Source organism: Mercenaria mercenaria, chromosome 4 (genome assembly GCF_021730395.1).
Source record: "Mercenaria mercenaria strain notata chromosome 4, MADL_Memer_1, whole genome shotgun sequence".
Lineage (NCBI taxonomy): Eukaryota > Metazoa > Mollusca > Bivalvia > Venerida > Veneridae > Mercenaria > Mercenaria mercenaria.
The window spans coordinates 23556408-23584241 of NC_069364.1; the positions used below are offsets into that span (position 1 = coordinate 23556408).

General features: G+C 33.7%; 2 protein-coding genes across 8 annotated transcripts; both read right to left on the bottom strand.

Moving 5' to 3' along the window:
- Positions 1-22017, bottom strand: LOC123552755 (integrin beta-like protein C). Of its 6 annotated transcripts, none has more exons than XR_008370520.1 (16): positions 21880-22017; positions 20330-20574; positions 18823-18966; positions 16950-17085; positions 16538-16687; positions 16096-16244; positions 15742-15903; positions 14923-14963; positions 14599-14718; positions 14185-14298; positions 13446-13559; positions 12734-12888; positions 11599-11997; positions 2704-2913; positions 784-1024; positions 1-524 (listed from the first exon to the last, which is right to left on the bottom strand). XR_008370520.1 is itself a non-coding variant. In XM_053540734.1 (14 exons), the coding sequence occupies exons 1-13, from the start codon at positions 21895-21897 to the stop codon at positions 11608-11610; spliced, it is 1938 nt and encodes a 645-aa protein (XP_053396709.1). In that variant the 5' UTR covers positions 21898-22017; the 3' UTR covers positions 2701-2913; positions 11599-11607. The 6 variants fall into 6 exon arrangements, 3 of the variants coding, with proteins under 3 accessions (XP_053396709.1, XP_053396708.1, XP_053396710.1); XR_008370518.1 differs by having other exon boundaries at positions 669-1024; XR_008370517.1 differs by lacking the exon at positions 784-1024.
- Positions 21992-26843, bottom strand: LOC123551254 (baculoviral IAP repeat-containing protein 3-like). Of its 2 annotated transcripts, XM_045340039.2 has the most exons (6): positions 26210-26843; positions 25415-25614; positions 24619-24772; positions 24140-24319; positions 23637-23852; positions 21992-22131 (listed from the first exon to the last, which is right to left on the bottom strand). In XM_045340039.2, exons 1-5 carry the CDS (start codon positions 26820-26822, stop codon positions 23656-23658), a joined length of 1344 nt encoding a protein of 447 aa, XP_045195974.2. In that variant the 5' UTR covers positions 26823-26843; the 3' UTR covers positions 21992-22131; positions 23637-23655. The 2 variants fall into 2 exon arrangements, with proteins under 2 accessions (XP_045195974.2, XP_045195973.2); XM_045340038.2 differs by lacking the exon at positions 21992-22131 and having other exon boundaries at positions 23107-23852.
- Between the last annotated feature and the right edge of the window lie 991 nt (positions 26844-27834).

Here is a 27834-nt window from a genome sequence, read left to right on the forward strand (position 1 = left end):
GTCTTTTAAAGTGCTTTATTATCAGTACATATGGATTTTTAGTAATATTGTAAATGTACGAATAGACAGTACAAATTGAATACATATAGATGTAGAGGAATAAAACTGATATATTCTATAAACATAAAGATAATTCCAGTTTGATGTTTCTTTAAAAAACAATGGCTTGAAAAACTAATTGAAAGGAGACACAGTATGTATTTAAAACCAAACTATTGCACCATATAGTCACTAGTCAGCAAACATTTTTGCCGGCACTTTTGACGTCATTATTACTATAATTAAGTATAATATTATAAAAAAAATGTCCAACGTTAATTTCTGAGTAAATCTTATGTCATAATCATGACTTTTCCTTGTATAGTAGCCCGAGAAACAGCACATGTTTCAAGCATACGCGCACAATCTTGACAAGAAACAAGATGGCCACAAGGTAGAAACACAATATACACTTCGTGGTCTTAGCAAATCTTGCAAGTAATTAGCTCCTTCAGTCTTCGGTTTTCCTCCAGCACTTTTTTTATCTACATAAAATAAAACTCTGGATTAAACTACATTCTTTAAGAAGAACACGATGTTTAACTTAATACTACTTAGAAATAAAATATACAAATGCAAGTAAGATCACATGCTCAAGCAATTACTATAACAAATAAGATTTAAAATACCTTCCGCTGTGTTGACATTTAAACAAGGAATAGCAAACTGACTTGTTTCTTCTGGTAATACGTAATCAGATTTTCTGTAAATAAGGTTAGGATCCGGAATGTCTGGTTGACTTACAGGGTCATTTCTTTCACATTGATCAGTATATGGTTAAAGACGTTAATACACATCAGCGTAACGTGTTTCTAAATCGATGAATCCTGTGCATTAAATGTCTAGGACCTTATTTTGTGTTTTTTTCCTTCGTGGCTGAGAAATATTTAATGTGTCAAGGTACCAGCGGGACAAAACGGGTTACAAATCACGAAATGTACTCCTTTGAGTTTTAAACGGGTACGGCAATGACAACTACATTTCTCTAAAAATGCAAATGTTGAAAATGTGTGAATAATGCAAATTGTTTGTAACCTATAATGGCCGCGAGGCCCGCTTTGCATTTCTACTAGACAGTCTTAAAGAACTTTCACAGGAGCAAGTGACATTCAAGGCGATGATTTAAAATTATCCGTCCTAACATCCATGTAATTGATTTCTGCCAGAGACTACATGTGATTAAGTCATCCAGCTTGATAGGGGACGATCATTGGTCAGAAGTGACAACCTTAGTCTTAAATAATGTGTTTTTCGTAATTATTAAAGAGGAAAGTTGCCATATATCGATATCACATGTGTCGGTGTATCTTTTATCCAAAACACACAAAAAGACGCCTTCTACAGTTTCAACCGACAAAACCCACCTACTGTTTGATCAGCCTTTCCTGTAACACGGTTTTGAAAAAAGCTTTTCTTTGTTGGATAATCATCCTTGATTTATCCCAAGATTTCTATTTAACTATAAACAATACAATTTACATCATTCTAAAGCACTCCGGGGGCGGTAGGAACTTTTTTATCTTTTCAACAATCTCTTCTTTAGTTTAGTTCGTATTACCATAAAATGTCTTTGATCTCTGATAAAATCGAATTTGCTATTATTTCGCTTGGCTGCGTTCTATAGCTACTTTCAAATAATCTTAGTATAAATTTCATTATTTATCCACGTTTGTTACATAATGGCACCGATTTCCAGATTTTGACTTAAATTATCTTTATTTAGAATTGAAAGTAACATTTCAGAGTCGGAAATCGAACCCGGCCGCCACGGGAATATTAACTTTTCGGTATTTTTGACAAACATGCCAGAGTCGGAAATCGAACCCGGCCGCCACGGCAATATTATTTTTCGTTGCTTTTGACAAACACGTTATAGTCGAAAATCGAACCCGGCCTCCACGGCAATATTAACATTTTGGTGTTTTTGAGAAACATGCCAGAGTCGGAAATCGAACCTGGCCATCACAGCGATATCAATTTGTCGGTGTTTTTTTACCTCGGGTAACACGTTACAAAGGCATAACCATTTTGAATGTCAAATGTAGTTAAAAGACAACTAATATTTATGTGTTTCCATACCATATAGTGTGGCAGTAATCAAGTTTGAAAGCTTTCTTATGAAATAAAGCATTAATTCCTGATACTTGACTTTTTCTCTCCTTTTTACCTTTGTTGTAGTACAATCTCAAGGTCATTGCCTTTTAAAATGATAATTTTGACATTAGTTTTTAATGGATTGTTGTAACACTAGTATGTCATCTTACTTAGCACAAATGCATCATTTTCAAAACGTTTATAGTTTCTAAAAAAAATATGTATAAATTGTGATTTTACACGAGTAACATAATGGGAACAAAACATTTTTGACCATAAAATAACATTATTAAAATATATTTGAAACACTTAAAAATCTTATAATCAGCCAGGATAATCTTTATAATGATGAAACATTTATAACAAAATCGCAATGAATGAAAAATCATGTTACGGATTAGGTCGATCAAACAGTAAAAACATGTACTTATTTTTCCTATGGTTCGTACAAATATCAACAAATATACCCTTTCATAAATAAATAAAAGTGTATGATATTAACTCTTCATCTGATGTACTAACAGGACATCAATCGGCAAAATGAACAGGCTTAACTGATTAAATACATACCGCCAGTAGCTGACCCCATACATCTTTTATCAATGCTAACATTTTCTGCTTGCTGTTCGCTGTGGATCCTGGTGTACTTTTCTCCTTTCTGCTCTCTTAAGAAAATGCATTCTGGAAACCATCTGGCATGTTCTTCCCACGGCTCATCACCATATTCCCAATTGCGTAGTTCACCCCCACAGGAGAAACACCTTACGCGATCACTATATCCTAAAATACATGTAGCCTATGTTGTTATGTACTTTCTACTTTTTGTTTCAGTCTTACTTTAATAAACAACCAGGACATACAATCAGTGATAATCGTATTATGTGTTATATATTGTGTCTTGTTTTTTGTGGTTTTAGGTTCCCCCTCCCACTCACCCGTCCTTCACCCCCTTCTTTTACACCCCAACTCCCCTTTAACTACAAGCGACGCATTTTCCCCAACTGTTTGATGTGACCTCGCGCTGTCATGTTCCAAGCGAGGGTGCCGGTGTAATGAAGTATTTCGACCCCCATAGAATAATGACCCCCCGGTCATTATTCTACAGGAAAATACCAATTCACAATACGTTCACAAAAATTACAGGTAATGAAGTATTTCGACCCCCATAGAATAACGACCCCCCCCCCCCCCGGTCATTATTCTATAAAAAATGTGACTCCTTTCCTATAAAATATTGATTCCCCTTATAAAAAACTGACTCCCTTTGAAAACTCTATAGAATAACGACCCCCCGGTCATTATTCTATAGAAAAACTGACCCCTCCAAGTAAAATACTGACTCCCTAAAGATGACTCCCTTCGAATCTCATAGAATAACGACCCCGGTTATTGTTCTTTAGAAAAAATGACTCCTTCCATGTAAAATACTCACTGCCGAAATTACTACATTCGAATTCTCATACAATATCGATTCCCGGACATTATTCTATTTAAAAAAGTTACTCTTTCCGTGTAAAACACCGGCTCCTAAAAAGACTTTCGACGATAATATCTATTAAAAAGTGATCCCCACCAAACCTAACGGACAATTTTACTAGATCTACAACTCCATTGCCAATAGTTAACATTTTGATTGTACTACTACTACTGGTGCCGCTACTTATATTGCTATTACTACATGTACTTCTTCTTCTTCTACTACTACTACTACTACTACTTCTACAACTACTACTACAACTGCTACTACTGATACTACTATACCTGCTTCCACTAATACGTCTTGTACATCTACCGCTTCTTTTCCTGCTGTTGTTGCTGTCACTTATTCCTCTGCTGCTGCTGCTGCTGCTGCTACTGCCACTGCCACTACCACTGCCACTACTACTACTACTACTACTACTACTACTACTTTCTATTGTTGCCGCTACCGTACCTTACTGCCACTGCTAAGTATTGCAACTTCTATTAATACTAAGTTCTATGCTAGCAGTTTCTTGTGCAGTTTTCTTCTGAAGAATTACTTCATACCGAAGTTTGCAGGGATTATTGACACTGGTGTGTTTTGTGAACGTATTGTGAATTGTTATTTTCCTGAAAAAAATGTATACACCAAGATACAGCGTCTAGAAATAGAATCCCTTTTCCCGTTGCGGAATGCTCTGATTTCTGTGTCAAGCGATGGTATCTGGGGCTAATGGTCAAACGGAAGGACGGACAAGGGCAAATCTATATGCCCCCCTCCCTCGAGTGGGGGCATAAAATGCAGCAATTAGGCCTTAGATACATGAGTTATCACTAAATTTGACCAAATGACCGGGGGTCGTTTTTTTATGGGAGTCAATATTCTTCGTGAGGTTCAGTTTACTTCACGTGGGGAAGTCATAGTACTATGATCTGGATGTCATAATACTATGACCGGGGGGTCACTTTTTCTACAGAATAATAACCGGGGGGTTCATTATTCTATGGGGGTCGAAATACTTCATTACACCTGAGGTAATGTGTACGGATTGATGTGTATACACTCTATGGAAACTAAAATCTCCATAAAGAGTATGGAAGCAATCCAGGAAATTAGAGACGGGATTAAACCCAAATATCTCCCGCCAGCATATCCATAAATAGTGCATGACTGAAATGCAAATTTGTGTTTGAACTGATTGATCATAACGCAATGTCACTTTTCTTTGTTTATTTACATTATTGACACCATTTATTTATAGCTATGTATTTTTAGATACCTGATTTCCCAATCTAAGAATAGTAACATTCGGCTATATATAGTTATATATATTTAGAAATCTGGTTTCCCAAACTATTATTAGTAACAAGTTCAAAATCATGTTCTAAATATAGAGATAGTAAATTTAAATACCTAATTCGATGAAATAAAATCCAATAGCATAGTAGGCTCACATTTTACTTAGTAATCCGATTATTTTTCTCCCAACTCTAATGTTACAATAATGTTTGAACAATTGTTCATTTTGCACGACTTCACCCTGACAAATTCAAGATTACAGTTCGAATAAAAAAATGTTACAGTTCGGTTTATAGATATTTCATATATATTTTAGAACAAAAAATGTAACAGGCTAGAAAACGTGATGTTTTTTTTTTTTAATTATCACAAGGCTGCCTGAATGTTATCTAAGATTATTAGATATAGCAGACTTTTATGCAAACGCAACGTTTGCTCTTGATGTGAATTTAGATGGTAAAGGTAATAAACTAACGTAAAACTTACACGGCCTAATATCAATTCGCTTGAATGACTGAATGCGTTAAGTGCATATAACCGGGTAGCAATACATTTTTTCGCTTTCACGATAGTTGTTTATGAAAATGACGGTATTTTCATTATCTTATTAGGAGGTGGTACATTATTAGATTCAGTTGCATTATATTTAAAGAAAATGTCAGTAACTGTACATTATTATAAAAATCTTATATGCCTATTTTGTGGTCTTACATATATTGAATAAGAGATTTATGTAATACAACAAGAATGTTCTCACAGAACGGAGTGTGCGTGTAGTGTGACTCTTTTTTTATATCTAAATAAGTTGGTCTAACATTTTTCTGTCAACCCGCTATAGCTGGTTTTTTTTGTATGCAGTTTTATATTTTGTGATCTGTTAAAATGTGATAAGAGAAATGTATAATACTTTCCCAACATCTTTGGTATCTATCCCGTAAGAAATCCTTTTATCATGTTTCACAACATTAGTACTTTAGTTTTTGTTTTGTTTTTGATACACATTACCGCTTTTATTTTGTTCTGTCGCCGCTGCCTCCTGTCCATTGTGTTGTTTTCCTTGTCGACCCCGTGCCTGCTCGCCATGTATATGTCTCCTATTAATTTATTACCTCATGGGTAATGATCTAGTATCATGGCGGGCATCAGTGGGGTCATTTTATAATGGCCAGCAATTGGCCCGTGGCCATGAGAGATATACTGTAATTTGACCTTTTTCCTGACGGAAATTGCATCATTTTTCTATTCTTTTGTATGTAAACTGTTGTTTCAACTTACAAACTTGGTAAGAAGAGCAATTTTGAATATGACATTTATAACTGGAATGATACTGTCTGCCAGCCTTTTTCACTGTAAACCAAACAAGCATAATCAGTCTAACTGTATGAATAATCAGCTGAACGAATCGATCGATTACTTAAGGTGGTTCGCGGGGTTCCTACGAAAATTTCGAAGTATGAGATATAAGACTGATATTAGGTCTGTATGTACTAACATCTCCTGTCTTTCATTTGGAGAAAAAAGAAAATCGTTCCGAGTCCACATTTCCTTTGAAGAGCGCCACCTGGCGGCACATGTATTTTTCAAGGGAAAACGCCGTTTTACTGTAATAATCTCATTATTACATTTTTTTCAAACTCAGGAATATAGCCAAATTCAATGTTATTGTTTATATGTTGCGTTTTGTAAATTATTTTATTTGCAAAATGCTTAGATAAAGAGATATCCGTAGTAGGGGTGGGGAAAAATAGCGAAATTATTCAATGTATTTCATGGCCGTTTAACCGAAATAAAATAAAACGGAACGGTCAAAGTTCTTAATTTTTAAATATATTCTTCTTTAATCCTTTCTGAACAAGAAAATAAAATAAAAATAGGGGTCTTCATGGCAGATTTTTTGCAAATTTACTTTTTATTTGTTTTGGTAATGTAAATTTTGTGACGTTGATACACAATGTCGGCGTTAACGTCGCGCAAACGCTGATTTCATTATTTCTTTCATTGATATAAACAGGACCTTCACAGTACACAAAAATCTTTAGAATCTTTTTTATTTGAATATATTCACATGATGTACATTGTTGCGTATTTTGCAGTCAAAGTATATTATCTAGTAATATATATCAGAGTCAGTTAAAGCTACTTGCCCACACTTTCGGTGAAATTTTTCAACATGTTCATGTTCACCAAGTTTGGCACAAAATGTGAATATGTCGCGCTAAAACATGTACTATAACTACTGAATATTGTATAAGTGGTTGAAATTTTTATGAAAATTTCTAAGCTTGCATAACTCGCGTATCTGGTTCCGTATTTAAGGGTTAGTAAAGTGTTGGGGAGGGGGGGGGGGGGGGGGGGGGGGGGGGGGGGGGGGGACGGGGATGGGGTGTAGAAAAAATCTTATCAGTTTATCCGCTATGAATTAAAACGGAGCTTTCAATTGTCAATATTCTTTATTTTCAAACATAGGTTTCTTAAATTATTCCCCGACAAGAAAATAGAAAAAAATTTACATTGAGCCGCGCCATGTGAAAATAAACATAGTGGCTTTGCGACCAGCATGGATCCAGACGAGCCTTCGCATCCGCGCAGTCTTGTCAAGACTCATGCTGTTCGCTTTCAAAGCCTATTGCAATTAGAGAAACTGTTAAAGAACAGCATGGATCCTGACCAGACTGCGCGAATGCAAAACCATTATGTTGGTTTTCTCATGGCGCGGCTCATTTTAACTCTTGTATGAAATGTTTAAGTGCGAAACTGAACGACATTTCTTATTGTTTTTCAATATTTCAAGTGACTAGCTAACAACGAAGATACAAGATTCGAAATGTGGTGAAACTGTTTTCCAGACAAAAATGAAATACATTTTTAACGAAAAAGAACATTTTGAAGGGTGGCTAAAACCTCAATATGTTTTTTTTTTGTTATGATAATTATGTAACTTTATTTAGAGGTTTTGATTTTCATTATAATTCTAACTGTGTATTATATTTCTTGCTTTTTAAATCTATTTTGAATATTTTCAATAAATAAAATCATGGAATCTTAAGCAGATGATGGATAAATGAGATAATGCCTCTTACGGTAAAAATGTACTTCAGTCTGTGAAGTTGAAACCGTTACTTGAATAAAGCTCATTTTGGTGCAGCTTAGTGCATTAAATTTATAACGTCAACGTGAATGCACAATGCAATCCGTATTGAGGGAAAACTTGCTTCAAAATGACAGAACAAAAATAAAACTCTCACTCATTTCGCTTCAAAACATTCCGAAATAATATAAAACAGATACAGTCGACGCAGACGATATTTTAGGAAGGAAAGATGGAAGAAGGGTGGTTTAACTAAGGCTGCTCTTGCGAAAGGTTTAAAGACATGAGTGCATTGTCCAATCAATGGTTAGTGAATTTTAACCCTTCTAAAACAGAAGTTATGTTTTTTTCCTATTGTAATAGAAACCGCCAAAACTTATATTTTGATAATGTACATCTAACATTTGTTGAACATCATAAACATCTCGGTGTTACATTTAGTCAGGACTGGTCATGGCATGAACATATCGCCACTATAGTCTCATCTGCCTCGGAAATTTTAGGGTCAATAAAAATGTTGAAATTTCAAATTCAACGAAAAACTCTCAATCAAATAGATATATCTTATTTACGTCCACGTCTAGAATATGCCTCTTTGCTATGGGATAATTGTGCTAATTATGAGAAAGAAATATTAGAAAAAATACAATACGAAGCTGCAAGAGTTGTAGCGGGTTTAACAGGATCAGTATCTATTCAAAAACTATTAAAAGAAATCGAATGGATATCTCTTACGGACAGAAGAAAGATTCAGAAATTAATATTAGTATACAAAGAAAAACATCATTTATTGCCATTGTACTTATCACAGTTATTATCCCCTTTAGTCGAAAATGCATATGAAAATCAATATTGGTTGAGAAATAATGTTAATTATGTATCAATGGCGAGAAGAACAGAAATTTATTCTACGTCCGTCATTCCTTCAGCATACAACTTTGGAATGAGTTACCTTTAGATATTAGAGAATCAGACTCATTAGCAAGTTTCAAAAGAAAACTCAAGGATTTATACAAACCACCAGTTGTTCCATCATATTTTACAAGTTGCGATCGTTCACCATCCGTACATCAAGCACGCATTAGAAACAATTGTAGTAACCTTAATTCAGATTTGTATAACAATCACCTTATCGCAAATCCTGCATGTGACTGTGGTGCTTTAGTAGTAGATGCCGAACACTTTCTATTTAAATGTCCAAAATAAAACAATCAAAAGAGGAATCTTTTTATAAATACACGTCAGTTCCACCCTCTAAGCACGAATAAATTACTATTTGATATTGATATCCTGAACGATGCCCAAAACAGGCTCTTATTTCATCATGTACATCATTTCATAAAGGAAACTAAAAGATTTTGATAACTATTGTTCTATTTTACTGTTTAGTTTTCTGTATTTTAATGATGTACATCAAGATAGAATGGACCACTGCTAAAATATTACATACATGAAATGTATAGGACTTGGAAGGTGGCATCTATATTGGATCTGCGGCAATTGTATTGTATCTTTTTCCCCACTTTTCTGTAATATATAAATGTTGTTTTTTTTTTGTTGTTTTTTTGTTGTTGTTGTTTATTTTTGCAGTACGATATTATATTTTCTTTTTTTCAATTCTTGATTTGATAAGCGATTGTTCACATATATCACATAACGACAGTATTTCTAAATAACATATAGTCTGATTTATCAGGGCAGGGCCACCGATAATGTTGTTTTAACTTCTTGCCTAATCCTTTTGTATATTCACACTGATGTATTTATATATGCTTGTTGTATGTGTGTATTGAATATATATATATATATATATATATATATATATATATATATATTATATATATTATATATTAATATATATATATATATTATATATATACAACGAAATATGATTAAACTAAAAGGCACGAACTGTGAAATATAAAAATTGGAGTGTAAATTCATTAAGTAAGCATTAAGAGCAATATAGACATGCACGCAATGTCTTTGCAAAAGACAGAGCAACAAGAAAAAATCATTAAAGACCCGACGAAACAGGTAAGAAGAAGAAAAAAAACCCAGATAATTCACTGTGGCTTTAGGTATTGTCTTTCATCATGTCTAAATGTTTGGGTCTTTACCTCTTTTAACTACACATTTTAAATTTTACCAATTATAAAGACCCGGATTTTACGACTCCCATAAATAATATTCAGATATACCTTGTCACGGGAGTCTCTTTCAGATAAAACCAAAACTCAAAACTGAATCATAACAGTAAAACTTTGTAAAATATTTTCGGAGTTTATTGTAATGGTAGCCCTGCTGAAGGAGTACGTACATTTACTACAAATCGATTACGTTAATTAAAGACGTGAGTATGACAATACAATATAGCAAATCTTAATAAGCCAGAAATTTCATATTTCACAACATTAAGCTGGGTTGCTTTCCATCTAACTGACGAAAGTTTACAATGCTAGAAGTCAAAAATATCATTCTTATCATACAATATGTTTTGTATGGATGATATAATTACATATGTTAAGAAATAAGTAAAGAATCGATGCAACAGTATCCGTATTTTATGCTTTATTTAATTTAAGTTCCCTAGAATAAAAAATGCATAAATCTGTAAGAAGCTCATTTCGAAACATAAAAACGCAACCAAGCAAAATATTTGTAGACTCGATTTTGCCTAATCTGATTATGCAATGTTATTGTGTGTGTTAAAACCCTCACACCCACTATCACCGGCTTTAAAGGATTTCAAATATGCAAGAACATCGAATAGACTCGATGAATCCAAAGAACCGGAAAATAACAATTACCAGGTCAAGTGAAGTATTGGACGATATTTCACGGCTATTGTGGCAGAATACGAATTATCCATATTAGGAATATAGCGTGATGTATTGTTAAAACCAATATAAACTTCTGTTTCCGCATCAGGGTAACGGCTGATATTTTGATTAACACACATATTTGATTACATTTAATCTTAAACAGGCATTAACAAGGATAAAAATTATGTTAACTATAAAACTTAATAATAATTATAATCGTTGCTGCTTTAAAAAGAAAGTTTCTGAGACAATTCATTGTAAAATGGAATAAAAAGAAAAGCTAACATGATCAGTAAAGGTTTATTAATTTGTTACTCAGTCCCTTACGCCCAGTCAGTATCGTTGTGTTATTATCAACTGAAGTGAAGCCGTTCTGCAATAAGTTTTGTTCTTTCAATAATGAATGATATATAAGACAAAACAGTGTACCTGAAAAACCTTTTCTTCTAACTGATTACAGCAAAATGATGTGTATTTAAAATCTGTAGATTGTTGATGACCACATTCCTTAACTATTTTATCACTTTATGAGTTGCTTATTACATAGTTTATAAAGTAAGTGTGCACATGCGATGCCATTGACGACTAAATGTAAATCACTATGTGTATTAATTCATAATTCATATTTTCATGTTCCATAACACACATCTTATTTTAAGAATATCGTGTAACAGGGATACAGGGATACATCTGAGTGATTGTGTAGAACAATTAAGACAAACAGACAGGTAGAATACCATATATAAAATGATAAACATCAAAGGCATGCAGCCAAAATCAGTTAATGTAACCTTTATATTTTATGGTTTGAACCATGGAGCCGGAGGATCGCGCGAGTATTTAACATCACATGCCCAACATTTGCGATGCCTATGTGTGACGACGTTTTCGTTCTTGTGCTTCACATCTTCATCTTTAACTTCTTCAGTAGTTTCGCTTTCTTTTCCTGTTTTCTCCTTGTTGTCGTCAATGTTTTGTTGTTCGTCCATGTGTTCTTGATGGAGACATGGCCCATGCTTGTTGAAGAAACATTCAATGATACTGTATATCATTACAGCAGTACCGATTCCAAGAATGACTCCTATGGTACCAAAGCCAATACCCTTTTTATTGTTGTATACATAGCAGAGCTCTTGTTTGCCGTGGCCGAAGAAACAATCACAGCTTGAGTAATGCATGTAATCCGTTGTCTATAAGTAGAAAGATATTCAACATTTTATTTTACCGCTACTGAAGTAGTATCTAAACAATGGATTAAGATGACAAGCCCATACTGTGAATCATTAATATTCGTGGGGGACTAATTTTCGTGGATTTCGTGGTTGAGTCAATCCACAAAATTTAATGCCAACAAACATGTAAAATTCCCATTCATTTTATGTTCAAAAGTTGAAATCCACGAATTTATATCCCTACGAAATTGCCGTTTTGAATAAACCACGAAATTTCATGCCCACGAAATTAAATGATTTTACAGTATGTAGACGGAGGTGCACATAATTATTCGCAAATCATGTGAGCGTCATTATTGCTGTCTCATCCGATCGTTAACATAGTTATTTTTCAATTTTCATGTATGACCTAGGTTGCATGTCCTTCATTTATTTTATTCGTACATTAGTTTAACAAATGTTTGTCACTTTGTTTAAACATGCGGGCAGCATATCCATTACTGAATTAACAATTATCTTGCAAAATGTTTGTAGAGATTTTTATCATTATGTATCCAAAATGGCCTGCAGTCCTGACATTTAGAGAGTTAGTTGTAAGTAATTTGCTGTTTGTCTTTTCTTTAGTTCCATTTTTTTTTTATTTCACAAATATATGAAATAAGTATATTATTGAAAAATGTATCATTTGTATAAAAACTGAATGCAAGTAATCAATAAGATTCATAAATGCGTTAAGATAACAAGTTATAAATACCATTTGGGTGTCGTTATAAAGAGTTTCATTTTCTTGCCTGATCGCACAATGTGAACCATACCAGCCGTTAGTGCACTCACACTCATAACCAGTAGTTTCGTTGTAAAGACATACGCCGTTGTTCTCGCATGGATCTGACTCACAGAGATCAATTCCTAAAACAACGACTTTAAATGTATCATTTATGGCCGGAAAATAGAGTTGGTCTCAAAGAAACTAAACCATAAAGTAGCCACCATAAATAGCAATAACCTTTATTCTGTATATGTTAGAGTTAGTTCGAAACAATGTTTTTGAAAAGTCAAAATAAAGTTAGGCAAACGATTTCTTGAGACTCGCTGATCAAATGAGGGTGGAAGGGAAACGAGATATTAGGTATACTAACACTTGTGGCCACTAGACTTAAACTTTCATTTGTTGAACATATTTTTAACACAAAATACAGTTGGATTATAGCCGCTGTATTATATATCTTTAGAATTATAGACCCATTTCAACTCGCTGTTTGAATAAGCATACTTTTGACTAAATGTAAAAAGAACAATTGAAATAAAAGGAAACATTGTATGACGTTCTGTGAGCATATCATTCTTTAAAGCCATTTTTACTTAAATGCCATGACCCCAATACATAAGTTTTTGCAAAATCATTCATATAGTGTTGTGAAATAAAAGCTTTTACCTGTGTCTTTATATAATTTTCACATAATTACCAGTTTGACAGATTTCCCCAGTGAACCCCGGAGCGCAGTCACATACTGCAGCATTAACGTGGTCTTGACATGTACCACCATTCTCACATGTTTGCAACTCGCATTCATTTATATCTAAACCATTAAAGGTAGAATGAAAACGCCTTACCATGAAAGAGAAGCTATCACCATTATATATATAGGATATAAATAATTGTTCAATATCAATTCCGTCTTTTTTGATATTCATGTATAATATCAATAACTGAAAAATGTTCACATTTTATCTATTTATATTTTTTGCGTCATAGTTTGGTCGTGTCGTTTTGAATATAATCAACCAGTATATTAAGAAGCAACTTACTATGATAAAAGGAATTAAATAAAATATGCTTTAGTAAAAGACAGCAAAAGCAAAAAACATGCGATTGCATTATTACACGAATTTAGCGCTTTTATAAAATAGAAAAAGTTGAAACTCCACAGGTCGCTCAACACAACAAAAACGAAAATTTTGCAGGCTCGGTTTGATTGAGCCTGTTCATGGACGGTAGTGGAAATGCATGCTACCGTCCACGCCCTCTAGTCCCGGGTTGAGCAGAACTCAACATTTACACATGCTAAAAGTACAAAAAACAATTAAGAGACATCCGCAGATGTGTTCATTAACGTTAAATTTAGAGACATCCGCAAATGTAAATTCATTAACGTTAAAGATAATAGTTTAATGTTTAAGAGCATATCTATTCGGAAACGTTACCTGTCTGACAATTGACATTTGTGTATCCAGAAACACAACCACAGAAGTATTCGTTGATGAGATCAAAACACGTGGCACCGTGTAGGCATGGATTACTCGCACACTCATTGATGTCTTTAGGAAAATGCATAAAACGTAGAGAATATTTCAAGAAACATTATTGAAATTATTTTGTAACACCGACAATCATGTGAAATCGTGCACGTGAAAGTGTTCTATGAAAATCAACAGTTATGTTAATTTAATCAAGAAAGTTCATTATCAGAAAAAATAACAAGGATGCATTGTATCTTCTTGCTTTTTCCCCGAGGAAAACTGACAAAATTTGGTTAAAATTTTCAGATTATACAAGTTACAATTGAACCTTACGATATTCCGTCATTTTTATGTGTTTGTTACTTTGAAACTACTTACCAATTTGACATTGCAGACCTGTGTACCCAGGCAGGCAAGTACACACAAAGTCTTTAGTATATCCAACCCGCGAACATGTGCCATTGTTCTGACATGGCTTGCTGTTACACGGATTTATATCTGCAACAAGTTAATTCTATGTAACTGTTGAATTACGTGAAAATATTGCATAGCAGAGCTGGTCATTATTCACAGAGTTTTATTTAACGGCAATGAGGCAACATGCTTAGTTACAGTCAAGTTGAATGCATGTGTGAATCATGTTTTACGACTACACGTATAATTGAAGTTTAATGGAAGTTTAAGTCAATAGGGAAAACATACCCCAAGCAGCTATTGTCAAACACCTCATGTCGCTGCTAATTCTGTGCAAAATAAATTAAATTTCACATATTTAATGCCGTCCTCACATACTACAGCTAGAATGCAATTGGATTAGATGTAATGCTGACAATGAAAGTTATGGTTATAGTCTCCTTCGTGAACGAGGTAATATATTATTCAAAACTTCATAAGAACAACTTAAGCACAACAAGGCATTAACTATATGAATCTTACTTTTTGTTGTCATAAGAAAGGTTTATTTACTGAGCCACTGTATATGACGTGTTTCGATTTTGATTCAATAATTCGAAAAGGGCCGGTTCAAACGAGCTTGCATAGACAACTATGATTGACTTTGACCAAGCGAATAACGATTTTATCACTTTGCACTTGCATTATGCTGGATACAAGTATAGCAACATTCTAAACATGTCAAATAAAACTTACGAAGATCATTTGTGAGCATTACATGCAAACAAGCACTATAATAGTAGCGAGTACAACCCCCTTGCCCAGCTACAACTTAAGCGGAACTTTGTTATTGAAGAACATGGTCTCCGTGAACACAAAGCACCAGAAGTAATAACCAATATGAACCCAACGGGGTAACAGTTTAGGGCCGCCACAGGGCACTTAATTACTGATGTTATGATAATTTATTATATCTATAAGCAGACCCTTTAGAATCAAAGAACACAACCAAGCAAAATAATGGCTATACTTTGGTATGTTCATGGAATGTAATTAAAATTGAAACACCCCTCACAAATGCAACTTTTTCAATTTCGTATTTCAAATATTTAAATGCCTGGAACTTACAGATACGCATCAGTTGCTTCGGCACATAAAGACTGGGGACCTCTGTCAGCGGCTGATGGTGTCCATGCTATATCTGTTGAATATACACCACGTCTCAAAGACAACTGACGTATTGTTGACTGTTGTACACCCGGCGGCCCAATTACAAGAAATGCGGTAATACTGAAATGTAAATCTTTGTCAAGCTATTTTATTCATTCTTTTAATATTTCCAACTGTAAATTACGAGCTTAATAGTTTATAAGCCACTTTAAACAATCATAATACTCTGCTTGGGCAACTCAAATATGTTTTTTTTTTCTACCAGCAAAACTGCAAGTGCCTTCAGTAATTCAAGAATCAGATGTTACATACCTAGTTCCTCTAGATGATGCATAAAAGCTGACAAAGACTGACCGTCCTGGAAATACAACAATCACGTCAGATTCTGCTGGTGTCGGACTTACAAAGACAGGTCTGTCTGAGCAAGACCTTGACGGAATCTCAGGTGTATTGACCAAAAACTATAAGTGGGAACGAAAACAATTCGTCAACACAGTGCAATAACTCAATAAGTGCATATATATTATATAAGCACTTATTGAGTTATTGCGGTGACATGACGAATTAAATGTAGTTTCGTTTTCTTTATATTATGTTTATACTTTTAGAAACTAATCTATACTTAAAATGGTACTTTTGTATAATCGTTTTATGGTCGGTTATGCTGCACAAGAGATACATTTGTAATGTAATTTCTGATTTGCGATCTATTAGCATTCATATATAAATATCTGCAACGTTAGAAATGACGAACCTGAACCGGAATAGAAGACAGTACATCTTGCGGTGTAAAAACTTGTCCGTTCAATGTAATTGAAGATGTAGGCCTGTCCTCTACCATGATCGCAACTGCATACATATCGTTTGCCGTTCCTTTTGCAGATATCGTCAATGTACATTTACTCTGGCAAGAAATAGAAATTTTGATTCATAGGTCCTAGTTTAATTTGGTTTGCTTTATCAAAATATTATCGTTATATACATATAAGTTATAACAGTTTCAGTTTACCCGAAACAAATTCAAATTTTATTACGTCATGTTCAAATATTTCTAGCTGAAACTACCACTAGTGTCCTATTAAAAGGTCTAGCTAAAAATAATGCCGTCTTTATGTGTGCTGGACAAATATGCCGTTCCGTACTTGGATTGAATAAAAATACAATACCTCGTCTAAAACTGTATTTGGTATGCGGTTACATGCAGACTTGCATTCGTCGCCAGAGGCCCATCTACATTTAACGTTGTCGCCATCTTGGTCCAAGACTGGTATCGTGATTTTCTGGGTGCAGCCTAGTTTGATACTGCAAGTTAATGTATACAAGGTTAGATTTTCGTAAAATGTAGTCACAGACTGTTTGTTAACTGAGACTGAAAGATCAAGATCTGTGAAGAACATAATCTCGTTTTTTATCGCCTCCTCTGATTGACCAATTGTTTATTTACTTTAAGGCTATTTGTTTTAATGTTTTGGTTTTAATAGGTTTACTTCTTGATAAGAAAACGTCAAGGAAATAAGTCTCCTTAACGACTTGTTACACCAAATAGGAAGTGACTTCTAAGTGTTAACGTAAAGTAGTTCAAAATGTAGTTAAGTGTAGATGATAAAATTTGGCATGATGAGGCCTATAAGGATGCGGTAATTTTTGGCTTAGTTTTATTTCTTATTGTAATGAAAAAGGATCAAGACTCTTTCATTGTTAATTTTAGGTTTTACTTATACTGATTGAGAAAATGTCTACATAGGCAAAACTGCTAAACAGCAAATTCAGGGAAGCATTTTCAGAGGATATTGTTTTTCAGAGTTTTATGTTTCTTATATTTAAATAACATCTCAATACATTTCATTTTTGGTAGGAAGACATGTTAATAACATTACTTACTGGCTTTATATGATTTTCATATCATTGAAATGCTTTAAAGTACTGAAAAATGAGATTATATGAAATTAGAAGGAATGTTCTTATAAGTTACTGAAATCATGTAGAAATTGGAGAGTACTTCGGAAACATATTGTAAGAATTTAGTAACTTTTAAAATTTCGTATTATTGTTAACATTGTACATAATTCATGATAGTCAAGTCGACAGAGTGTACAACAATATGATAAACAAGTCGACGAAGAAGAATTTGAAAGTCGCAAAGACGACACTGGACCACAGCTTGCTAAAGCACTTGCAATTGAATTGTAATTGCTCGCAAAGAAAGCAATGTCAAACGGCCTCAGTGAGATTTGATGGCTTCTGTCTTTTCCTTGTTATATCAAATCTTATCGTAATACCGTCCCGTCGAGATGAGCCGGGAAAGGGTTAGCTTTCTGCAAAAGCTAGACAGCCGCCTGTTTATCATGCTAATTACATAACTGAGCTTCGATCTTTTTCATTATATTCAAACAAAAATTCTGTTGTAATGACGACCAATCGAGACGAGCCGGAATGGTTTAGGCAAGGGTTTCTATCAAATGGTAAAGCCTTAATCCCAGTCAAAACAATGAACGATATGTAACAAGGCTTTAAATGAGCCCTTTATACTATATTCTTTGGAATAATGGTGGTGATGATTAAACACAAATTGCTTAACAGCTATTACATAAAAACAACTAAATATCTGTAGTAGTATTCATTTTAAGGTGCTCAATTTTGATATGATTTTATGATATACACAAAAATGTTGCTTCTGTGGAGAGGGATCGGGCATAATTAACATAAAAATGTTTTGTTTCCAATTTAAACACTGATATAACTTGATTGATATCGTAGTAAGTAGGACTTTTCAGTAAAGTAGATATTCTGTAGAAGTTTTTAAGTTCATAACGTGCCGTTTATTTCTTTACCAGTAGTAAATATTGCTGGATTTGACAGATTCAAAAATTGTTTATTTTTGACAGAAGAGGCAATTGAGATAAAATCACGATAGTACAGTTATATATTCCATTCATTAAACTTTCAAATCGTTCTTCAGTCATTGTTACACCGGTGTGGAAACCAAATAATAACTGAACACACAGGAAAGATTGCAAGTCACTGTGATAAAATACTTACGTGTATATAGGTTTTCCAGCCGCTAACGGACTACTGTTAGGAACGTGTAAATCAGATCGTGTACGTAAATCTACTGTCGTTGGAAGACTCCAATTACCGTCACCTTTTCCATAGTGTAGGGCTATCCAACAACAGCTTTCGAAACTAAAAGAATAACTCTGATAATAATCTTCATTATGTTTATGGTAAACTGCTTATAAACTTATCCCAATTCGAGCAAAAAAAAAATGTATAAGACATACAAATTAATACCTATCGTTTAGTTCTAAATGTCACGACCTAAAAAGGACTTTTCCTAAACCTGTAGGAGACAATGGAAAACAATTGTTTAAGATACGTAAATACTACCTACATAAATATTTTTATTATATACCTATATAAATTCTGTAAAAAAATGCTTGTATTTCACAATTAAATATGAGCAGACAGATAGAAATTCCGTATTGTACCTTTTACATTCCGTATTGTACCTTCCGTATTGTATACTGCCGGACTATTTTCATTAATTTGCATTACCCGACACATTTCTATAAAAAGCGCACATAAAAACTTCACTATGTTCCATTTAATATCGATAAACATTGAAGATTTCACTCAAGAACAAAACAAGAATCAAAATGGTAAAGGTATAATAAAAGGGTCATTATAACAGTAACGAGATCTGGGACTTTGTATTCGGCTCTCGTGGGTTTTGCAAGATCGGATCACACTCGGCGCTTGCGCGCCTTGTGAGATCCGATCTGGTAAAATCCACGAGAGCGAATACAGCATAATGACCCTTTTATATTTTTATTGCAATACTATAAATCGACAGACCACTATGGTGTAACCTTATAATTAATACGTCGGACGAATATTGTACATTCATATTGCAATCTGAAAAATACGTGTTTTCATGATGATCCTTCATTAGAGGTCAGAGACCGGTTGTAAAGACACAATGCCGTCAGAGTTAAGACGACAGTCAGATCGGGATCAATTACTGAAACATTGTAAAACCACATTCTTGTTGACGTTTTTGATAAGATATTTGAGCCGTGCCATGGGAAAACCAACATAGTGGCTTTGCGACCAGCATGGATCCAGACCAGCCTGCGCATCCGCGCAGTCTGGTCAGGCTCCATGCTGTCCGCTTTTAAAGCCTATTGGAATTGGAGAAACTGTTAGCGAACAGCATGGATCCTGACCAGACTGCGCGGATGCGCAGGCTGATCTGTATCCATGCTGGTCGCAAACCCACTATGTTGGTTTTCTCATGGCACGGCTCATTTTTTAAATAAAACTAAGGTCGATAAGAGAATTTCATTTACTCAGCTAGAACAATCCTACATTGACCGGTAATATAATGTGCATGATGGTAAGTTTAAGCCAGATGGACCGATTTACTTCAATCGTTTAATAAGTAATATTAAAAGCATTGCCGAAATCAATATGATCTCCTTTAAATGTTTATAAGAGAATCTTCTAAAATATAACCTTTTTGAATACAGATATTAAATAACATTACCTAACCGTGAATCTTCCATCAGATGTAAATGTATGTCTAAATGAATATTCCCCTTGCTCCCAGTCTTGTAACCTGCTAGCAGCTGTACATACATATCCTTTGGATGACAGAGTTACAGTTGAGCTTCCACAACCAGATGTACAGATCCACGGAAATGTTTTTTTGTTTACATAGTTCCCAATTAGGGATTGGGTGCATCCAGCGCCCTCGCCAAATCTCCAACCAAGCTTGTACTTGAATTCAACCTAGAAAGATTGGCTATAAATAATCAAAGATATCAGCCACAGTAAAGTCGATAATAACATCATTATTTGGAACTCGTTAAAGTAAAATATCATTAAACAATGCAATCTAGGGTTCCTCGTTTGACACCGTAATGTGAATGTTTAAAAGTCAACTAAAGTTTTAACCATTGGAAACACAAGTCAGCTTATTTATCTTTTAACGTTGTAAGGATTCGATATTCTTCACCGACGCAGAATATCACTATATACGAATAAATCGTATTCGAATTTAAAATTCATGAGCGGTAGTCAAGATTCTTGTATACCAAATACCATCTTGCTATCCTTATTTGAAATGCATGTATATTTAATAAATACATATGTTTCAGAATCTTCTTTTATCAGTTTTCCAATGTTTGAATAAGGTTTTTTAAAAACCTCGAGTGTATCAATATTGCAAGTCACTGAATATATAATTACTTCATTGCCAATTCCTGTTGGTTTCCAGCTAATTGTACCGCCACGAAAATGATCACCTCGACACGGGACTGTATAAATTATTACAATTAACAAACATGTTCTAAAAACAAATTCCATATTAACTGCCTCGCGCATAAAAAGGTAAAATATTGTGAACTAGTATAATTTTGCCAAAGTTTATATTTTTACCAGACAGATATGACAATGAAATAACCAATCACGCCATGAGTGCAATCCTTAGTGGTCACATATCAGGAAGGGCAGAAAGTAAACTTGTCAGTCATATAAAGATCTAATGTTTGATAGGACTTCAAATTGTCATTTAAGAACTCAACCCTGATCAATGCTTCTCTTTGTATTGATAGTTAAAAAGGTAAGAGCTGTTTTAAAATGTCAAAGAAGCTTATTATTTGAACCAATTTATTTTCCTAACATATCAGTTGCTGTCGTATATTTTACCATATTTGGTATTAAATGAAAGAGAAAAGGATAAGAAATCACATAGATTGAAAATTTAAGATAATAATATAATATAGTCCTAACTATCAGTTTACATCGTGTAGGCTTACTGCAAGTACGTAGAAACATATTAATTTGAAATAAGGAGAATAGCTTTATATATTATTATAAATATATGTATGAATAACTTTATGTGTTATCATAAATGTATGTATAAATCTGGGTGCATATTACAGCGTCAGTCTTGATCACTTATACGAATGTTATTTGCATTACAACGAACATTTTGCATCACATAACGTATTTTATAGATATATTTAGTAATTACAATAGAAAAAAATAACAGCATTTGGGATGAATCAGCGGATAAATTAAATAATATCATACTTCAATAACAAGGCACATTCCCGTTCAGAACAAAACCACGAATATTTTTGCTGTGAACACTACAGTACTGATTATTCTGGACCCCAGATTTGTTGATTGTCTTATGGCGCGGCTCAAGTTTGCTTCGTACTCATTTGTTTGACTTTGCCCTTTCAAAGTCAGTGCCAGATTTTTAATATTTGCATTTTCAACTGATTGATTTAATTCGTCTAGTCTGGTCCACCAACTACTTTGAGAGTTTGGTGTGTCCCACTGCAAATGAATGTTAAATATATATGAATTACTTCTATCCATTTAACATTTTGTCAGACATATAGAAATTAATTAAAATACTCTAACATGGTATCAGATTTTTCTACCCTTAAATTGTCAGTTTAAATGCATCATATTATCTGCCAGGTGGTAAAATAATCAATTTCCTTGCGTAACGGTCTACTTTTGTTTACTTAAATTCAATTTATAAAATTTTTATTTACTTTTAAAGTAATACATATATTTACTATTTGCAGAAAACAACCGGCAGAAAAAATAGGACGCTAAATCAATCGACAGGGTTTTTTTGTGAGCTGATTAATAACATTATTTATTTATTTTTCTGTAATGGTAAAAAAATCGAGCCAAAGTAATTGCTATTCTAAACAGCCTAGGAATCTAAAACCTATCAATAAGCCTTTTATTGAAGTACTTCCTCAAAACTGTCCCATTACATAATGAATACGCTTTTAATTCTTGTGATGGATTTCTCTCCTGTTTACGCAAACCATATATACTGTTTCTAAAACGATTAAGTATCTTACCGATCAAAGTAAGTTTAAGAAGTGAAAATATAAAACGCTTCATGTTTGTTTCTTCAGCGTTCAAGGAAATTAACATTATGATCATGTCACATTCAATATATGAATATTGCTAAATAGATTTATCTCAGGTCTGGCTATTTGTTTTGTTTTATTGTTATTTCGTTTGACTATAATAATCAAGTGCTCATATGGTAAGACTACGCGTTTTATAACGTTCAATAAGGTCATTTTATATCTTATGTTAACATTTTATAACAATATGTTAAAAGCCATTGAGGTACAACTTTTAAAAGAAGGACATTATATGCTCGAATCAGGAGACAGCGAGCTCTGTGAAAGTAATATTTAGCAATCTAGGAGTATAGTATATATACAGTGCAATTTACATTGAGAGACCTCCTAAGGGAAGGACAAAACATTGACTCGACTCCTAAGAGAAACAGTCCTTTAATACAACATAATTTATTCTTTAATAACATAAAAAGGGAACTGAAAAGGCAGTCTCTTAATGCAACTGGTCTATCTTGCAAGTTTGACTGTATTCTATAACAAACATGGACTTGATGGTTAAAATCAACTGTAGGTCAAATCAGCAAATACATACACATATAACTTTGATAAATAAATGTATAAAATAATATACAACTGACATATCTATTCAATGCCATTTACGAATTAATGCAAAATGTATATCATAAACAGTAAAATCAATGAAAGATTATTAAATTAACTATATCATATAAACATTAAAAACTACAAGTTAACCGAACAGATATATTTTTGAAATGTTTTTGTTTAAAATTCATAATAACTCCCATATAGTACTGTATTTAGGAACTTGAAATAAAGTCTCAATTCTGTTGGGATAAAAACATATCTGACACTTTAATGTAAAAAAGATATTGCACTTTAAAGAAAATAATTATCTGATAATAAATAAATCATGTAAAGGATTTTTACAAGCTGTGTGTCTGTGTCTTTAGGCTGGATAAGCTCTTACTGTTCCCTGAATTAATGATCTGCAAACAGCACATTTTCTTAGCGCATGCGCACATTCAACGCAGGAAACCATGTGACCGCAAGGTAGAAACACAATACATGCGTCCTTGTCCATACAAATTTTGCAAGTCATTTGACTTCTCAGTTGACGATTCTCTTCTAATAGCTTATGCTTTTCTGAAGACAGAAGAAATAATGCAAATCAAACGAAAATATTTCATTTCAAAGCTTGTAATAATAGCATCTTGGTAAGTCATAGACTGAAAATGAAGACATCGCCTTTACCTATCGATTGAACGTAATGATATTGAATTGAAAATATTCACTTTGTCATTGATTATTTAACGCACAGTTTTGTTATGATTGTTTAGTGTATAACTTATCTTTAAAACGAGATGTTAATTACATAAAAGAACTCACTAAAATAGTATAACTTGTGTAACTTTGTAAACCTTGATTTATACCTGAACTTTCACTGTTATTTTCATCAGCAAGTCTGCTATCTGATGTACTTCCTTGATTAGGAGAATGTTTGTCTGTGCCACAACTAGTCTGATTGCTGTAACCACGTGCTCCATCATTGCTGCTATAGGTATTGTCAAGCAGGGATTCGAGGATATACTGTGCTCGTAATTCAGCTGAACCTGTAGCACATTCATACATACGCATAAATCATACTTGTATATTGATCTTATATACCATTAAGAATCATTCAGTCTTTATTGAAAACAAATATAAATATCGATTCCAAATGGACAATTGCTAAACTTACTTAAACAAATATAATTATATCAAACTTTTGAAAAACAGTTGGCAACTTCTATCTATTTCTCAAGGTTGCCTTAGTAATGGGTAGTGGTGTTATGTTTTGTCGTTTTCTTTATCAACAAAGCACAGAGCTTTTAACGAAATATCAGAGTATGTCGTACACACGGGAACCTACCATATTTCTCTCTCGCAAATGTAATGGCATGCTCTACATCTTCCTGTTTGTATCCCATACCCATGACAAGTTTGGCTGCTGCGCTATTAAGGTCTTCTATCAACTGGTCTTCGACAAGTTCTCCGCAACTTTCAAGATTCCATGTTGTTGTGGCCTTAAAACAAAACAGTATTCTATGAGATGATCCTAATTTAATTTGAAAAGTAAGCAAAATATACAGAAAACTTACCTTAATTTAAATTCAAACAAGATATAAAGATTATGATATAATATAATACTTGTTTGGCAATTAATGACGATATATTTCTTACGTAATAAAGAGTCATAGGCTATATTTAATTTGGATCTTATGCAAACAAATTAATTTAGACCATACACTTACCACAATCTGACTAAAGTACATATCCTATTACGCTACGCATAGGATCTGAGAACGACCTATTCACTGCCTCGTTCTGACGACCCTTTCGCTAGCCAATCAGAGCCTAACTTACAACATCTTGCAAATCTACCTGTAGCCTTGACTTTTGATATTTACAATTCTTATGTCATAATGTATCAGATAGCCGGTTAGCTCAGTCGGTAGGCCACTTGCTTTGTAAGCGAGGGGTCCTGTGTTCGAGCCCTGGAATAACTGCACATTTTTCTTACTCTTTGACATTCGAACATGTCGTCTGATTGGATAAAATAAAAATAGCAATACTGGAAATCCAAAATATACAGAAGACGAATGTGAATGGGTCGTTCTCAGATCTTCGTTTAGAAGATCAAGTACTTTAGTCAGATTGACACTTACCAGATTTTGCATTTCACCATTAGCTGTCATGTGGTCGATATTTGCCATGCGGCACATGGTAACAAAATTTTCTCCCTTGCATTGTTTCACGTATGCACAATTTGGAAACCATCTAGCATGCTCTATCCATGCATTGTCACCGTTTTCCCAGTTCTTCATTCCACCACCACAGAAAAAACATCGTACACAATCTTGAACACCTGCATGAGACAAAAATATTAATAATTAGACTATATGCTTTAAAATTTTAAAAAATCACCTATTAGTTTACTTAAGCCCAAGTCACACTGTCAGATTTTAAAAGCTATGTTTAACTTCACTATACGTAGAAACGCGCTACGGCTACACACGGGACGCTGATTTGTCCGGACTGTTCAAAACAAGCGTAGGGTTTTTAATAATTAGTTTATAGTAAGATGCCTACTAAAACGTAATGTAACATATTTAAACGTATTCAAAACGTATAAAAAAGAAGTGGAAATGTATTAAATATGTAGCTAAACCTGGGTGCCATCTACTTATTACTTTTGTACGTCTTGTTTACGTTTTTTCGACGAATCATTAATGTTTTTGTACCTTTTGCCATTGGGTAACTCTTCGTATTAGTAGGAACTATTACGAATAGTTACGATTTACGTTTTCAGTCCCTTGTAAAAACAAACTGAATCGTAGTTAAACATATAAGATCGTGATGGAAACCTAGTAAAAGGTATTCATCTGTAGTGAAGGTTTGACACTGAGCAGGTTTGGTTAACTGTGTAGAAATCTCTGAAATATGCAAACAAATTCTTATACCTGTATTATAGAATCCTGCCTCTGCCAGATGTTCTGGTTCCATCACATCTTGGCACCAGTTTAAAAAAGAAGACAGTCTAACAGCCTTAATTGCGTAATCGGGATGTTTCGGTTTTTGTGTAGTGATACCTGGATAGTACTCAATTTGACCGTTTGGTTGTGGAAGTGTGAGCCTTTCTGAGAAACATTGTCTGTGATTCGTTCGTACACCACTAACGCAAAGACTACCGTTATCTCTAACGTTCCCATATGCCCCAGTTGAAATGATAGGGTTTTGTCTTTGACCCAGTTTGGTAATTGTGTTTGACGTAGAGACGTTCCCGGCTTCATTTCTATCCCCTTTAGCCTGTTCCGAGTATGACTCGCCATGTATTGGGACATTCGTTGTGTCTTCGCCTGTCAAATAACGGCAATGTGGAGAAAGACGCTGATGTAGTTCAGAAACAGTTTCATCTGTAGTCCACGTGCCGATTGTCAGTCTACAACAGAAACAAGTAGCGTCTTCCCGTGTTCCCGTGTAGTAAAATCCAGCTTTAGCTAATCGGATAGGGGATACTGAAGAAGATTGGGGAAAGCCATTAAACGACTGATATCTTGTCCACTCGTTATTCATTGAACAATTTAAATTGAATGAGCTGAAGTAACATGGACCTATATATATTTATATATTTTTTTACATTTCATAATCAACGGGTACACTTGAGTCATACAATTATCCGCGATTAAGGACTGTCCCACGGTATTATTTATTACCTGTTTACCTATTTAGACATTCAGTGTAGTTCGGCTTTATGTAGGCCGATTACGTAGATCTTGAGTGATTAATCAGGTGTGAACATGATAAATATAAACGAAATACTATTTATAGACACATTGACGTCAATGTTATATTTACACTGTACGAATTGTGAAATAAAATTTAAAGAGGTCGTTTTTTTTCAAGCTTTATTTATTGTATTGTTCAAATATCTTTATACTATATACTGCTTGAAAATCTAACACCTCCTCAATAATTTTTGCAATATATTTCATGTTACAAATAATACATTTATGAAATTTCTCAGACGAACTTAAATGATGCAATTGTACACTTTTATGACCGACCGCTACCCATTTTTTAAAAAGTCACAAATATATATATATGTGTGTGTGTGTGTGTGTGTGTGTGTGTGCGTGTGTGTGTGTTTGTGTGTGTGAATAATAAACGTGCAAATTGTAAGGATAATAAATTATTTAAGTATTAAGGTATTTAATTATTTCTGTGACATGATCAAAATTATTATCAAGACACATCTATATGTTTGCCTAAAATATAACAGGATAAAAAGTCATTTGACTTTTGTCATGATTTTTTACGAAATTCCTTCGTTTATTAATTATACACATCTTAAATGTGTATTTTTTGTGACTTTGTAAAACTGAGTCGAAATTGCAAAATGAATTAAAAGATATCATATCCTTTTTCTATTTCGTTAAAAACTGAATATGTAAAATGTAATATAAGCATGTGAGAAATTCCATAACTATATCATTTGTAAATGAAAGATACTGCAGAAAATATTGAAGTTTCGTTAACTGTATATCAGTGTTTCCTTTATATAGGTTACTGACCCTCCAAGGCGGTG